At 25.0% G+C, this 15,371-nt stretch overlaps 3 protein-coding genes across 4 annotated transcripts; 2 read left to right on the top strand and 1 right to left on the bottom strand.

Moving 5' to 3' along the window:
* Positions 1–917: 917 nt before the first annotated feature.
* Positions 918–2,872, top strand: LOC122499694 (60S ribosomal protein L44). The gene is made up of 4 exons (XM_043608177.1): positions 918–1,067; positions 1,516–1,689; positions 2,284–2,400; positions 2,782–2,872. Exons 1-4 carry the CDS (start codon positions 1,065–1,067, stop codon positions 2,800–2,802), a joined length of 315 nt encoding a protein of 104 aa, XP_043464112.1. The 5' UTR covers positions 918–1,064; the 3' UTR covers positions 2,803–2,872.
* On the bottom strand, positions 2,860–3,847 carry LOC122499687 (WASH complex subunit 3). Its single transcript, XM_043608166.1, has 3 exons — positions 3,653–3,847; positions 3,373–3,537; positions 2,860–3,291 (listed from the first exon to the last, which is right to left on the bottom strand). The coding sequence occupies exons 1-3, from the start codon at positions 3,701–3,703 to the stop codon at positions 3,013–3,015; spliced, it is 495 nt and encodes a 164-aa protein (XP_043464101.1). The 5' UTR covers positions 3,704–3,847; the 3' UTR covers positions 2,860–3,012.
* Positions 3,848–4,294: 447 nt separating this feature from the next.
* LOC122499673 (transportin-3) lies at positions 4,295–14,805 on the top strand. 2 transcript variants are annotated; one of them, XM_043608151.1, is made up of 17 exons: positions 4,295–4,670; positions 5,359–5,562; positions 5,689–5,846; positions 5,923–5,995; positions 6,107–6,244; positions 6,402–6,758; positions 6,871–7,017; positions 9,577–9,806; positions 9,907–10,058; positions 10,274–10,465; positions 10,547–10,788; positions 10,854–10,994; positions 11,096–11,307; positions 12,983–13,139; positions 13,243–13,410; positions 13,488–13,600; positions 13,683–14,805. In XM_043608151.1, the coding sequence occupies exons 1-17, from the start codon at positions 4,551–4,553 to the stop codon at positions 13,741–13,743; spliced, it is 2,865 nt and encodes a 954-aa protein (XP_043464086.1). In that variant the 5' UTR covers positions 4,295–4,550; the 3' UTR covers positions 13,744–14,805. The 2 variants fall into 2 exon arrangements, with proteins under 2 accessions (XP_043464086.1, XP_043464092.1); XM_043608157.1 differs by having other exon boundaries at positions 4,299–4,670; positions 9,919–10,058.
* Positions 14,806–15,371: the final 566 nt, after the last annotated feature.

Raw genomic sequence — 15,371 nt, 5'->3', positions numbered from 1 at the left:
AAATTTACAATTGCCTGCCATATATTAATAAATATATTCTTCCTTTTATTATTTTTTGATTTTTCAAATATATTTTGACTCTAATTCCAGTTGCAGAAATCTATGTAAAATGATTTTTAAAGTCGGACGAGGGGTTCGAGAGTACGCGGCATCTAATTGATGTCTGGGTTCGAGATTATGTCGCTCAATTCAAATTTCAAATAAGTAATTTATTTAAATTTTCCGCAATAATACCTCATAGCTATTAGTAAAATTATATAAATGTACCATTTCATCGAAATTGTAAAATATTTTACATTTATATTAAAATTTACATATTAAAAAAGCAGGAAGTCATTTTCTATTTTTTTATTTTGAGGTTAGGTTTAAGGCGTCATATCAAATATTGCTGCACATATTTCCAAATCTAAATTTTTTTTGTTATTTCATGATTCTAAAAATTATAGAAGATTGAGATGAAAATATTTGTAGCAATTTTCTATTATTGTTCAATTTTAATATAAATAATATTTATGTAAACTTTATATACAACTCTACAATAAAATTAATTTATTAAACAAAATTATTTTGTCTTTTTTTATTTTTCGATCAGTGTTTAAAAAAATATTATTATTAAATTATAAAATTACTTTTAAGAAAATTTACCAAAATGAAAAATAAGTATTTTGATTGCATATTGATTAATCGCAATCAAATAATGATAGTAATAAATGTATATATCTATATATGCATCTCTATGTGTGTGTATATATGTATATGTAAATATATATATGACATTGAGATGATTTATATGCTAAAGACTATTTTTTCCCTATAAAACACTTGTGTAGATTCTATTTTCCTCGAAATTTTCTAATTAAATTTAAATTGCAGCTTCCCATTATAGAAAGTAATATGTATAGACAATGAACACTGAAATTTTGTAGGATTTGTAAATAAGTATATTAGTGAGAAAAATAAAATTACAAATTTCGTGAAAATTTAGACATTTGGTGCGCATGCGCATTCCACCCCACTAGTTTTAACTTCCGGTTAAATTCTACCTTTCTTTCCAAACATTCAAGATGGTAGGTGATTTTATATTTTTCAGAAATAAATTTTAATCTTTCTCTTAATTTGTCATCTTAATTCAAAATTATATTGAAATACGATCTATTGCATTTTCAAACAATTTTATACAATGTTAATTATATATTTTTTGCATTTATTAAATGTCACATTTATCGAAACGTCAAGGGGAAAACATAACCTTCAAATTTTCATACTTTTGATAATGTACAATTATATTTATCGTTAAATTAAATAAATTAGTATGAAAAATATTTATTTATGGGTGTAAAAAGTAAAAGGACGAGAGGAATTTAATTTATTTCTTTCACTTTTTTTTGTTATTTACTTATTATTGTAAGTTTGGATGGAAATTTTTTATTTTCATTGAAAGTGTAAATATTGTAACTTTTTATTGTCATTGTAATAATTTTGGTTAATTTTTTATTTTTGATTATTTATTTATAGGTAAACGTGCCGAAACAAAGACGCACTTTTTGCAAAAAATGCAAAGTGCACAAACCGCATAAAGTAACTCAATATAAAAAAAGTAAGGAAAGGCATGCTGCCCAGGGTAGAAGACGTTACGACCGTAAGCAACAAGGTTTTGGAGGACAAACAAAACCTATCTTCAGGAAGAAGGTAAAAATAATTTCTTTTTTTGTAGTTTAAAGTAGAAGTTACAAAAGTATTTAATAATTTTCATCTTCTTGTTAATTTTTCATTGAGAATTAAACCCACACTTTTTGTCAAATGATTTTTTTTTTTTTTTTTTGAACAAAAAGAAAGACTAGATTTTGTATATAAATATTTGTTCCTAATTAATATGCCTTAATTAATTAATACTAATTTTAATTAAAGTAATTTCATCTTTTATGTTTCTGAACGTTCAAATGTTTTTTTTCGTTTGAATTTTAGGTACAAAATATTAATTTACAAATAAGTAAATATAAAATTAATTATTTCTCATTAAAATACAATAACATTAGAAAATATCGAAAGGAAATAAATTTTCGTTTATTTTAACGTTCAAAACTTTAGGAACATTGATATGTTTACGTTAATTTGGTTTTTCGATTAATTGCCAGTAATTTCATCTTTTGACGATTATTTTAATTCAACTTTTTTTCCCATTGTTCTATATTTCAAAATTTGTTGGTTTTTTTTTATTTCCAATTTAAAATAAAAGATTTTTAAAGGTAAGAAAAGATTGTTAAAAAATTTCTCTTATTTCAGGCAAAGACAACGAAAAAGATTGTCTTGAGAATGGAATGCACTGAATGCAAATACAGAAAACAAATTCCTTTGAAACGTTGCAAACATTTCGAACTTGGCGGTGACAAAAAGAGAAAGGTGTGTAAAAATTATTTTAATTACAATATAAATTGTTCTCTATTACTGCTCATTGGAAGCAAATAAATTATAGGTTATGTTTATAATAGATTTATCTTAAAAGTTCTTTTTTAATTATTTAAATTTAAAAATCGGGTTTTATTGAATATTTTAGGTAATAAATACTTGATGATCAATAATTTTCCCATTAATTTTTAAATAAATAAATATTTTTCTTTTCGTATTTTTATACTAAAAAATTTAGAAACGTAACCTAAAATTTTTTGCTTCTTTGGGATCATTTCACATTTTTAAATAAATACTTTCATTAAAAGTTTCATTTGCAAAAATGATCAAGTTTCGCATAAATTAATAAACAAAAAATTTCATTGTTTGTTTCAGGGACAAATGATCCAATTTTAAGGCCGTTTCTCATCTTTATTCTAATAATGTAATTATTAAAAAATAAAAAATCTTGTATGATTTTTATCAATTTTGCTGTATTCTTTATATAATCCTTCATAGTATGTACACTGATAATTTAACTATCATTTAAACATATTAATAATTAGAATCAGTTATTGAAAAGTAAAAAAAATTGGTGTCAAATTTTTAATCTTACGGAATATTTTATCACATTTTGTCTAATAATGATGAGTCTAATCCTTCTAATTCCATTTTCAATTTAACTGCTGGCTTTGGAACGCCAAAATGTAACATTTTGATAAATCTTTGATACACCGGATCGACACTTACAGGTTCAGATGGATTCTCTTTTTCCTCAGATTCTTGTGAAAGTTCATCAGATTTTTCACTTTCATTTGTAGGTTCAATATTTACCTCTTCTTGTTGTTCTTCTTTAATATCATCGACGATTTGTATTTTATTTTCAAGACCTGGTACTGAAGACAACTAGAAATTTTTTACATTCCTGTCAAATTCTTTTAAAAATCATTTTACTGATTTAATATTTAGTGTAAAAATTTTAATTACCCGAGATTCAAGAATTTCTAATGAAGCTTGCACCCTTTGCAGTTTATTTTCAAACTCAAAGAGTTTTTCCTCACATGTCAAAGTGAATTTATTTAAAAAAGTGACAGTATGCGCTACAAAGTGATTTATAAATGTTATCGTTCTTCTTTGATTGATAGGTGGAACCTGCAATGAAAATTTTTAATAACAGATACCTAGGTAATTATTAAACTAAATTTCATTATAGAAACGGTGAATTAGTTTATTTATTAAATAATTTTTACACAAATAACAATTTAACCTTTGTGTAATCAATCGTGGGTTCAATTATTGGAATGTTGTACTCAGCCATATTTCTTTTAAGAAATGTCTTCTTTTAATTCTCGATGAACATCATTTTATCGTTTTTAATTGAAAAGAAAATTTATAACTTTCAATAATAAAACAATGTGTAAATACTAAACTACTGAAGGTGCATTTACACCTGTCGGTAGGAAAAAAAAGTTAAAACCGAGTTCACACACTCAGGTAAAGGTGTTTCTACGATAACTAGTGATTTCGACACCAACAGCGGTGTAAATGCACCCTTAAGGGCCAAAGACACCTCAAGGTGCGGTCACACGACTTTTGGAAAAGCGACACTCGAAAAAATTTGTCTCTTTCTACATTTTCCGTTGTTTTTCGGAAAAATAGAAAATGTTCGCAATATAGAGACAACTTAACAAGGACAGAAGTATTAAAAAAGGAAAAACGCAAGCATGTGAACACAGCCTTACTCTCGTTCTTTGCAGCCTGTCAAATTGTGCAAGTACCTTTAAAGAAAATGCCTTGCCACTAAAGGTGCAGTTGTGAATAAGTTTAGTTAGAATTTTACATTTAAAAGATGCATTTAAAAATATTAAGAAAATAATCAAAAATAAACAAGAATAACATAGTTCTCCGAAACAATAAACAAATAAAGAATATTTTTCTGCAACAATATTCAAAGAAAGGGAAGAAATTACAATTTAAATTCAAATACCCCATCAAATATGACCAATCAGAGTGTCGGAATTTTCTTTAGTTCCATTATGGCGATTATGGCCTCTCACTACTTAATAAGTTAAACACTTTTATTGAATGAAATAAGTTTAATTTCTTGTTGTTATAATTCTCACTGTATGGCACAACAAGTATAATTGTCAATAATTTATAAAAAGATGGACAGTCCACCTGCATTAGAAACTGTTTACCAGGCAATATATTCTTCTCACAATCAACCAAATAGTACAGAGCAACAGAAAACTTCGTTATCATGGCTCGACGAACTACAAAAATCTGTAAGTTTATTTATTTATTTTAAAATGTCTATTTCTTTTTATAAATATTATAAACATTGTTTTGTTTTTAAGAAAATTTTGAAAATTATTTTTAGTTTTTTGATATTAAAGGTAAATGTTCTCTTTTCAAAACTTAACCTATATATTCCATATTTTAAACTGTCATATTATTGTAGAAAATTTTTCACTGAAATGTTAATTTTCATAGAATAATTGTTGGTATTCTTTAAACATTATTATTGAAAGTATATTCAAATTTTTTTTGTACATTAATAAATGGAAATTTAAAGACATCCTCTGAGATCATAATTTTTGCCCTTTTTGCCTTAAAAGCTGCTTGTAAATGAATGAAATTAATTTCCCATATAGTAAAGTATTAAAATATCCTCCAAGAGGTCTAAAATATTATATTCGGCATTAAATTCTTTATCTTTTCAGATAATAAAATAATAATTACTTTTTATAGATAGTAAATAACTGGTTATAAAGATCAGAATTAAAAGACTGCAAAATGATAAATATAATTAATAGAATTTTGTTTTGATTATTTTATATACAGTTGATTTTTCCTTCCGTTCATGAAGGAAACAATAGTTAATTATTTTTTAAATAAAACTAATTAAAAAAGCTTTGTTATTCTCGTTATTCATCCAACAATTTTCTAATTTTCACAATTTTGTTTTTTTAGGTATATGCTTGGAAGATAGCAGACCAAATGTTGCAACAAAAGAGAGACTTAATTTCTTGCTATTTTGCAGCGCAAACAATGCGATCGAAAATTCAATTATCATTTCATGAATTGCCTGTTGATGCTCATTCTTCTTTAAGGGATTCTTTAATGGAGCATTTGTCACAAATTAACGAAAATACTAATACGGCAATTGTTACCCAAGTAAGGAATTATTATTATTAAAATACCAAATTTATTTATTAAAACAAGTAATGTTTTCGTATAAAGAAATTTGTAAATAATAGAACATTGTTTCGACAGATATTTATATTATTTCCTTTTTTTCAGTTATGTTTAGCACTGGCAGATTTGGCGCTACAAATGCCTAGTTGGCAAACACCGGTTATAGATCTAATAAATAGATACGGTGGAAATGCTACTAGTTGGTGGCCTTTATTAGAAATAATGACTGTTCTTCCAGAAGAAGTTAATTCTAGAAGTCTCAGGTGAATATCTACTTGAAAAATTTCTGTAATTTCCATTTTAGTTCTATTTTCATCAATATTTTGTTTTCGATTTTAGACTAGGTTCTAATCGTCGACAGCAAGTCCTTTCAGAACTCACTGCGATTGGTGAAACTGTATCGGAATTTTTGGTAAATATATGCAAATTAATTAATATTTTTCTACAATTAATTCTTTTCTTCCAATCGTTTGACTATAGCAGAAGATTATCGCGAATCATTGAATTTGTTGAAATTTTTCAGAAAGTTTGTCTTAACAGTGGTAGTGAAAATATTCAAATCCACATACGAGTTTTACGATGTTTTACAAGTTGGATTACAGTCCATGCGATATCCTTGGAATCGGTGCCTGTTAGCGAAGTGGTAGCTTATGCATTTCAAGTAAGTTGAATTAAATAAAAATTTGATTACTAAAAAATTATTTTAAATTAATTACTAAATTTTTATTTCAATTACTAAATTTTTCTGTCAATTACTAAATTTTCATTTTTATTTCAATAATTATTTCAATTTAATTTATTTATTAAAATTCTTGCAGGTATTGGGCAATTACGAGACAGGATCACAATTGCACGAAGCAGCCACCGACTGTATTTGTGTGATATTGCTGGCATTAGAGGAGAATAGTAATACGAGAAGTGGTCAAAATAATAGTATTCAGTTGCAACAGTTACAATTGTGCCTCTTTACAAGTGTCATGGGATTGGAGCAGCCTTTCCACTTGTCAGTGGCTCATGAATATTTGGAAAAATCGATTAATTATTGTCGTATCTTCACTGAGCTAGCGGAAACTTTTTTAGAAACCATTGTCACTGGATGCAGTGGTGGAAGACAACATTATGCCATTAAAATATTAGACTTTGTACTGACTTGTGTTGGACATCACGATTATGAGGTAATTTTAATTTACCTACTACTGAGTAGAATATTTATTATTATTTATTTACCAATTTTCTACTACTGTATTATTATTATTATTTATTTATTACGCAATTTAACATTTTTAGGTGGCACAAATAACATTTAATCTTTGGTATCGATTATCAGAAGTACTGTACCAAAGAAATAACGATGACTTGAATACTGTCTTCAGGCCTTATATTGAAAGACTTATCAGAGCTCTTTGCAAGCATTGTCAAATGGAACCTGATCACGTAAGTTGATTGCTTTCAATTTCTATGAATTTAATTTCATTCAAGCCTAAGCATAACTTAAGACTTTTTTCCAACTTTTTTCAAAAAATGCGACCCTTTTCGATTTTTTTTTTAATGACTATTTTAATTTTTCTTTTACATATTGCAAAAAAAACCACTTAAGTAAAATGTAGTTTCAAGGTTGCCACAAGTCAGGAAAATCAGGGAATTCAGGGAAAAATCAGGGAAAGTAGAATTGATTAGGGAAATCAGAGAAATGTCAGGGATTTTTATTAAATTACTGGAGAAAATTGTATTTTGGAAAAGTTACAAATGATTGCAGAAATTCAATTATTTCCAAAAGTAAATAAAATTCTTCGCAAAAATTCAATTATATTAAAAAATTTTCTTAAATTCTCGTCAAAATTTCAATTATCTTTAAAAATAATAAAATTCTTCTCCAAAATATAGTTGCTTTCAATATATACTATTTTAATAAAATTTTCGAAAAGAATTTAAATATTTAAAAAAAATTTTGATTAAATTCTAAGCAAACAATTAAATTATTTTCATAAATAATAAAAATTTCACAAGAATTCAACTATTTACGAATTTTTTTATAAATTTTCTTAGCAATGATTCAGTTATTTTAATAAATAATAAAATTCTTCGCGGACATTCAATTATTTTCATAAATAATACAATTTTATTTACAAAAATTCAATTATTTTTATAAATAATAAAACTCGTCATAGATTTTCAATTATTTTAAATATAATTTTAATCGAATTCCTTGAATAATGTATAATTATATACAATTTAATTCTTGAAATTTTTATTAAAATTTGTCAAAAGAATAATTCAATTAATTAAAAATTTATTGATAAAATTCTTCATGGGAATTCAATTTTAAGAAACATTCATTTTTTCAATAAATTATTTATTTTTGTATTTAAATAATTGAATTCTTGTAGAATTTTCTAATAAAAATTGATTTAAAAATGAATTTTAGCAAAAATTTTAGATAATAATTGAATATTAAAAGCATTATAACATGAATTTTTAGAAATAATTGAATTTTAAAAATGTTTCAAATTAAAATCTATGAAAATCTGAATTTTTCTTTTGAAATTATTTCAAGTTTTTTTATTTTCTAAATATTTAATTTGAAGAATTTCTGAATAATCGAAATTTCGTAAAATTGAATTTTAAACAAATGAATCTGAAAATTTTCAAGGAACTTTTGCAAAAATTATTAGAAATAATTGATAATTGAATTCTTTCGAAGAATATTAATAAAATATTTGAAAATAATTAAATTTATTGAAGAATTTTTAATAAAATTTTTAAAAATAATTACATTTTTTTCAAGAAAATATATATAGTAATGATGCTATCACTCGGTCGATAAAATATTAAGATGATGAAAAAAATCGATCACTCCGAGTCGGAGTGATCGATTTTTTCATCATCTTAATATTTTTTGAAGAATTTACTTAATATTGTATTAAAAATAAATGAAATCGTGTGAAGATTTTTATTATTTAGGAGAATAATTGAATTCTTGCAACAAATTTTATTATAATTTTTTAAAAATAATTGAAATCTTGTGAAAAATTTTATTATTTATGAAAATAATTGAATTCTTGCAACGAATTTTTATTACATTTTTTTAAATAATTGAAATCTTGTGAAAAGTTTTATTACATTTTTTTTTAATAATTGAATTCTTTTGAGAAATTTTTTAAAAATATTAGATTTTAAAAATTTTTGAATTTCAGCGAAAAATTTCATTATTTTTGTAAAATGTAATAATTGAATTCTTGCAAAATATTTTTGAAAATAATTACATTTTTCAAGAAATTCATTTAAAATTGTATAAAAAATAATTGAAACTTTGTGAAGAATTTTATTATTTAGGAGAATAATTGAATTCTTAGAGCTAATTTTATTACATTTTTTAAAATAATTTAATTCATGAGAAAAATTTTATTACTTGTAAAAATAATTGAATTCTTGCGAAGGATTTTATTAAAATTTTTGTAAATAATTTAATTTTTCTTTTTTAATTTTATGGAAGTTTAAATTAAAGTTAGTTTAAATTTTCAAGTTGTTGAATTTCAAAGAGTTTTAAAAAAATTTAATTCCTACGCGGAAAAATAATAATGATTGAACATTTATTTAAAAATGAAGTTATTGATGTTTTCGAATAGTTTTTCAATTAAAGAAATTTTTAAATATTTATAAATAAATGTAATAGAAAATTTTGTTGAGTATTTAATAATTTTTAGAGTGAATCAGAATATTTAGAGTCAGGGAAATTAGTCAAAATTTTGTCTGGAAATCAGGAAAAAGTTAGGAAAAATCAAAATTAATTTTTTGGGGCAACCCTGAGTTTCTTTTTATTTTCAAAGTGTGGATAATAAATACATAATGTGCATAATTATATTATTATATAATTATTATATATTATTATATTATTGTAATAATTAATTTATAATAATTAATTATTAAAAATTAATTAATACAGTGGAAAAATTATCGAATAATCAAAATTGAATGTATTTTTTTTGTCGACAGCTTGGTCTAGTTGAAGAAATAAGTGGCGGAGAAGAGTTTGCCGATTTTCGAATACGTGTATCTGAATTAATAAAAGATGTGGTATTTGTTGTTGGAAGTAGCCATTGCTTCCGACAAATGTTCTTTACTCTAACCGGAGGAGCCGGAGATCAAAATCAACCAACTCCAACTTGGGATTCAACGGAAGCTGCTCTTTTTGTCATGCAAGCTGTAGCAAAAAATATTTTACCGTAAGTATTTTAACGAGATAGAGAGAGAGAGAGAGAGAAATAAAAAATTTATATTTTGATTCAGTATTTTTTTTATCGGAGCATTAATTCATAGCTAAAGTTCGCATTTTAGAGAAGAGAATGAAGTCGTTCCGAAAGTTGTGGAGGCTATTCTGCATTTGCCGGAGAATACACACATTGCAGTACGACACACAAGTATACTTTTACTTGGAGAACTTTGCGAATGGATTGACAGTCATCCGCAGTCGTTGGGTAAGAATTCAATTTTATTAAGTGTTTTAAATCCTCTGCTGATGCTAACGATCGTTATTGTCAAAAATCGTCAATTTTGAAACGCCTGGTTCAAATTCTTCTCCGAAATTTAATTATTTTCAAAAAATTTAATAATGGCGATCGAAAGATAAATTAGCATTAGTAGAGGGTTAAAATTGAGAGGGAATGAAATTGAAATAAATACATTTTTACAGAACCAATATTGAATTTTCTCTTGGCCAGTTTAAGTCAAAGAGGACTTGGAGGTGCTGCCTCGGGTGCCTTGCAAAGTATATGTTCGGCTTGTCCGGCTCACATGGCTTCGCATTTTCCTGGACTGTTGCAAATTGCACGTTCATTAGATGGTTTCGCCATTAGTAACGAAGCGTCTATAGGCCTTTTAAAGGGTATGTATTATAATTTTAAATCACTTAAATTTTTTTCTTTTAAATTATAGCTTTTATTTGATGATTTTCACAATTTTTCAGGAGTTGCGAAAATACTCTCAAGATTACCCCAGGAGGAAATAGATCGCTCTATGAAGGAATTGTGTTGGTTTCAAGCGAGGCCATTGTGCGAACTTATGGAGAATAGAGCAATTCCAGTGGACAAAGGTACAAAGACTGATCCTGTAACTTGGTTGGATAGATTAGCGGCTATTTTTAGAAACACGAGTCCTCAAGTTGATGATACTAACGAATCTCATCCTTGTCAAGGAGCCATCACTGAAGTGAGTTCACTATCTTCTTTTTTTCTTTTTTTTAATAACAGAGAATAAATTTTTTCTTCTTTTAGATGTGGCCAGTATTATCGAACGTCTGCTCGAATTATCAGCATGATTCTAGAATTATGGAAAGGTGTTGTCGCTGTTTACGGTTCGCTGTCCGTTGTGTGGGCAAATATTCTGCACATCTTCTGGAACCTTTAGTGAAACAGGTTATTTTATAAATTTTATATTTCTTTTTTCAAATTAAAAAAGGCATAAATCTTCTGTCAGCAGAAAGTAACAGACAAAACGTGTGTCAATGTTTTTTTAGATTGTCCAATTGTACGCAGTCTATCAGCATAGTTGCTTTCTATATTTGGGATCAATTCTTGTCGATGAGTATGCATCTGAAATTGATGCAGTGTCTGGACTTTTGAGTATGTTGGAAGCATTTATTGAGCCGACTTTTACAATTCTTCAGGAAGCAGATGGACTTAAAAATCATCCTGACACTGTTGATGATCTCTTTCGTTTATGTGCAAGGCAAGTTTCTACAATTTATAAATATGCAGTTTTCGCACTCAATACCTATTATTTTAATAAAATTTGCACAGTAATTAAATTATTTGAAATACTATTTTAAATTAAATTATTTGAAATAATTGAATTATTCTCTTAAAATTTTCATAATCTGATTCAAAGGAATTCAATTATTTCCCAAAATTTTAATAAAATCCTTCACAAGAATTCAATTATTTTTACAAATAATAAATTTTTTCACACGAATTAAATTATTTTCTAAAATTTTAATAAAATTCAACGCTAAAATTCAATTAATATTGTAAATAATAATATTTTTATTGCAATTCAATTATTTAAAATACAATTTTCAAGAAAATTTAGCGAAAAAAATTAATTATTTAAAATATTTTTATAAAAATCTTTTAAAAAAAATTAATTACTTTCTAAAATTTTGATAACATTTGTTTATGAGAATTAAATTATTTTTTTTTAATAATAAAATTCATCCCAAGAATTCAATTACTTTTAATACAATTTTAATTAAATTAATTGAAATAATTTTATTATTTTTGTAAATTTTCAGAAAATAATTCCTTTGAAGGAATTCAGTTATTTTTGTTGAATAATAAAATTCTTCACAAGATTTCAAACATTTTAAATAATGAACTTCTCGAAATATATAATTATTTTCAAAACCTGTATTAAAATTCTTCGATAGAATTCAATTATTTTCAAAAATTTTAATAAAATTCTGTATAAGAATTAAATTTTTAGAAATAATAATATTCATCTCATGAATTAAATTATTCTTAATAGAATTTTAAATAAATTATTTAAAATAAATTAATTATTCTCACAATTTTTCATAAAATTATTTAAAAAAATTGAATTATTTCCTAAATTTTTAATAAATTCCTTTGTCAGAATTCAATTGTTTAAAAAAAATTTCAATAAAATTCCTTTCAAGAATTTAATTATTTTCTTAAATAATAAAATTCTTCACAAAATTATAAACATTTTTAATTCAATTTTAAATCAATTCCTCGAAAAATGTAACTATTTTCAAAAGATTTATTAAAATTCTTCGAAAGAATTTAATTATTTTGAAAAATTTGGATAAAATTCTTTAAAAATATTTAATTTTAAGAAATTTTTATTTTAATCAATTTATTATTGTACTTAAATGATTGAATTCTTGTAAAACTTTCTAATAAGCATTGATTTAAAAATGAGTTTCAGTTAAAATTTTAGATTAAAATTGAATATTAAATGCATTAAAAGAAGTATGAATTTTTAGAAATACGTAGTTAAAATTTTTAAAACTTTTTACATTAAAATTATTAAAATTTTAAATTCCTGTGGATTTAAATATTCTAACTAAAAGCTTGGAAAATAATTGAATTTCATAAAAATTTAGAATTGAAGTTATTATTAGAGTAACAAAAAAAAGTGCATATTTTTTATGAAAATCAGGGAAATGCAGAATCAAATTTTTGTGATGTTTCTGGTTTAACTAAAAATAGTTTTTTAGACATCAAATTTATTTTTTTGATAGCTTCCTTTTTTTAAAACCTTTTTACTACTTTTTAAAATTAATTATTGAGTGCGAAGTCTGATTATGAATCATGTGATATTTTTTTGGAAAAATTTAAAGAGGAATTATAGTGTTTTAATAAAAATGTGTCATATTTAATAGATTCTTGCAAAGAGCACCGGTACCATTTTTAAATTCAGGAACAATTGGCAGTATTGTTGATTGCGCTTTAGTTGCTTGCAGTCTTGATCATCGAGATGCAAACGCTTCAGTTATGAAATTTTTCTACGATCTTCTTCATAGTGGTCGTAATATTGAGGTAATTAAAAACAATTCATTAAAATTACTTGCTCCCAAGAAAAGTATAATTTATAATTTTATTTATAATTTATATCGAATTTTAATAAAAATATTATTTCCAGAATCGATCAGATTTTACAATAAGACGTCAATTAGTTCAAGAAATTGTTCGAGAGAAGGGTCAAACATTGGTGGCAAGACTTTTGCACGCCGCCGTCTTCTCACTCTCGACTTATATGCTGTCGGATTTAGCGGATGTTTTTGTTGAACTCGCATTAACGAGTAGAGAGGTAATTATCGATTTTTTAATTTACAAACCATTTTTTATTCCTCGAACTATTTATAAAAGTAAGTGTCACTCTTTCAGATGGTATCGACTTGGTTAGAGGAGGCAATAAAAGCAATGCCAGCTCAAAATGCAGGAGGTTCGCCAACAGCGACACCAGAGCAACTCATGGAATTCATCAACACTGTAACAAGGTAATTCATTTAATTTCAATTACCTTATTTATTATTTTAATTTTAATTTTAATTATTAATTCACTGTAATTAATTTTCACAGGGTAGAAAATCCAAAGACAGTAACTCATTCTCTAAGGAATTTTGCACGTCTATATCGTTGAAATATACAAAGAAGGATATCAATTTGGAAAAGTTAAATTGCAATCAGAATGTTGAGATTGTTCAAACATTACAATTTTAAAACATTTCTGGTTCTTTAGAGAAAATATCCGCTTGCCAGAAGTGCAATAATTGCAAAACAACTAATACCACATTGTTTATCATTCACTCGAACTAATTCAATTGATATAAATGAAATTCCAATCATCGGTAATTATATACACGGAAAATTCAATAGTCTAGGTCTGCTAGATTTTAAATTTTTACCTATTTTCTCTTTAGGTAATGAAACAAAGAGTAAATAATTTTTGAATGAGGTATGTGAAATTCTTTATATTCAGACAATATTACTTCCAAACTATTTTTTTATTTCACGCATATATAGATTCTCTGGTTAGGAAATAAACCATAATTACAAATTGTATTTATTTACACATTCAAGGAGAAAGAATTTTCAATACAAGAATTTTCAATTGAAAATTTAAATTGAAAATTATTGAAAATTATTGAAACAAATGTGACAAAATTTGCTTAAATTACAGAATCTTGACAATGAGACTGAAAATAAAAATGAACCAATATAAATTCAATAATTTCTGGACAGGAGAGATAAAAAGTAATTTTTTAATTACCTTCAATTATATAGAACGTGACGAATTTTATGACTTTAATGCAATTACTTTAATGCAATTTGTTAATAATTTGACAATTTTACAAATAATGATTTTAATTCGATTTACCATTGGTTCATTTTAATTGCAGATCTCTTAGATTTCTTTATCAATTCTCATTTAGCAGCAAGTTGCATTGTATTATATAAAAAAAAAGTTAAATTGGTAGCTCTCGAAAACTCTGCATGTACAAAAAAGTAAAAAAAAAAAAAAATGAATTAGAGTGAGAATGAGCTGTATTTGTAAGTAAACGAGTGTTTGAATATATGCTTAAATCTGTCTGTGACTGTATTATATAATGTAAAAAAAAATCATTAAGATAAGGTATCGTGCGATAATGCGTCTCTTTTTATCGCTTTTTTGCAATTATTATAATATAAAATTCAACAGCAATTGAATTTTTTTATTAATGAGTTTCTTCTACACACGGATCCTTTTTTTCGTGAATATCCAAAATTTGTAGATTTTTTTTACGAAATTTGTCTCGAACTAATAGCATAATCAGGGTGGGCCACATGTCAGTAAAATCAGTAAAGTCAGGGAAATGATAAGAAAAAAATTTTTTTTCAGGAAAATTAAGAAAATTACGACTATTTTCGATTTATTTAAAAAAATTGCGATTTTTTTTCCAAATATTGCAACAAAAAACCACATTTTTTAGTTTTTAAATTGAGTTTTTTTATTTAAATAATTGAATTCTTATAGAACTTTCGGGAAATTATTTTTAATAATTAATGTAGAGATGAAGTTTAGTTGTAAATTGTAGAAAATAATTGAATTCAAGAAGGCTTCTAATTGTAATTTTTAGAAGTAATTAAAATTTATATAAATTTGACTAATTTTCCTGTAAACTTTCAGATTTTCCTGTAAAAAGAATTTTGTCAGGGAAGATAATTTTAATGTCAGGAATTGATAATCTGAAACTTGTGACCACCCTGATAATGTAAACAATGCCACTG

Source organism: Leptopilina heterotoma, unplaced genomic scaffold, assembly GCF_015476425.1.
Source record: "Leptopilina heterotoma isolate Lh14 unplaced genomic scaffold, ASM1547642v1 Lhet_101, whole genome shotgun sequence".
NCBI classification, from domain to species: domain Eukaryota; kingdom Metazoa; phylum Arthropoda; class Insecta; order Hymenoptera; family Figitidae; genus Leptopilina; species Leptopilina heterotoma.
The sequence above is the reverse complement of the archived record's forward strand: the minus strand, read 5'-3'. Positions and strand labels throughout refer to the sequence as shown.

Coding starts and splice junctions, on each gene's coding strand:
- LOC122499687 (XM_043608166.1), bottom strand. CDS start 3,703: ATGGCTGAGTACAACATTCCAATAATTGAACCCACGATTGATTACACA. Junction 3,538..3,652: donor CCACGATTGATTACACAAAG/GTTAAATTGTTA, acceptor TTTTCATTGCAG/GTTCCACCTATCAATCAAAG. Junction 3,292..3,372: donor TAGAAATTCTTGAATCTCGG/GTAATTAAAATT, acceptor AAAAATTTCTAG/TTGTCTTCAGTACCAGGTCT.
- LOC122499694 (XM_043608177.1), top strand. Junction 1,690..2,283: donor AACCTATCTTCAGGAAGAAG/GTAAAAATAATT, acceptor CTCTTATTTCAG/GCAAAGACAACGAAAAAGAT. Junction 2,401..2,781: donor GCGGTGACAAAAAGAGAAAG/GTGTGTAAAAAT, acceptor TGTTTGTTTCAG/GGACAAATGATCCAATTTTA.
- LOC122499673 (XM_043608151.1), top strand. CDS start 4,551: ATGGACAGTCCACCTGCATTAGAAACTGTTTACCAGGCAATATATTCT. Junction 7,018..9,576: donor GTCAAATGGAACCTGATCAC/GTAAGTTGATTG, acceptor TTTTGTCGACAG/CTTGGTCTAGTTGAAGAAAT. Junction 11,308..12,982: donor CTCTTTCGTTTATGTGCAAG/GCAAGTTTCTAC, acceptor CATATTTAATAG/ATTCTTGCAAAGAGCACCGG.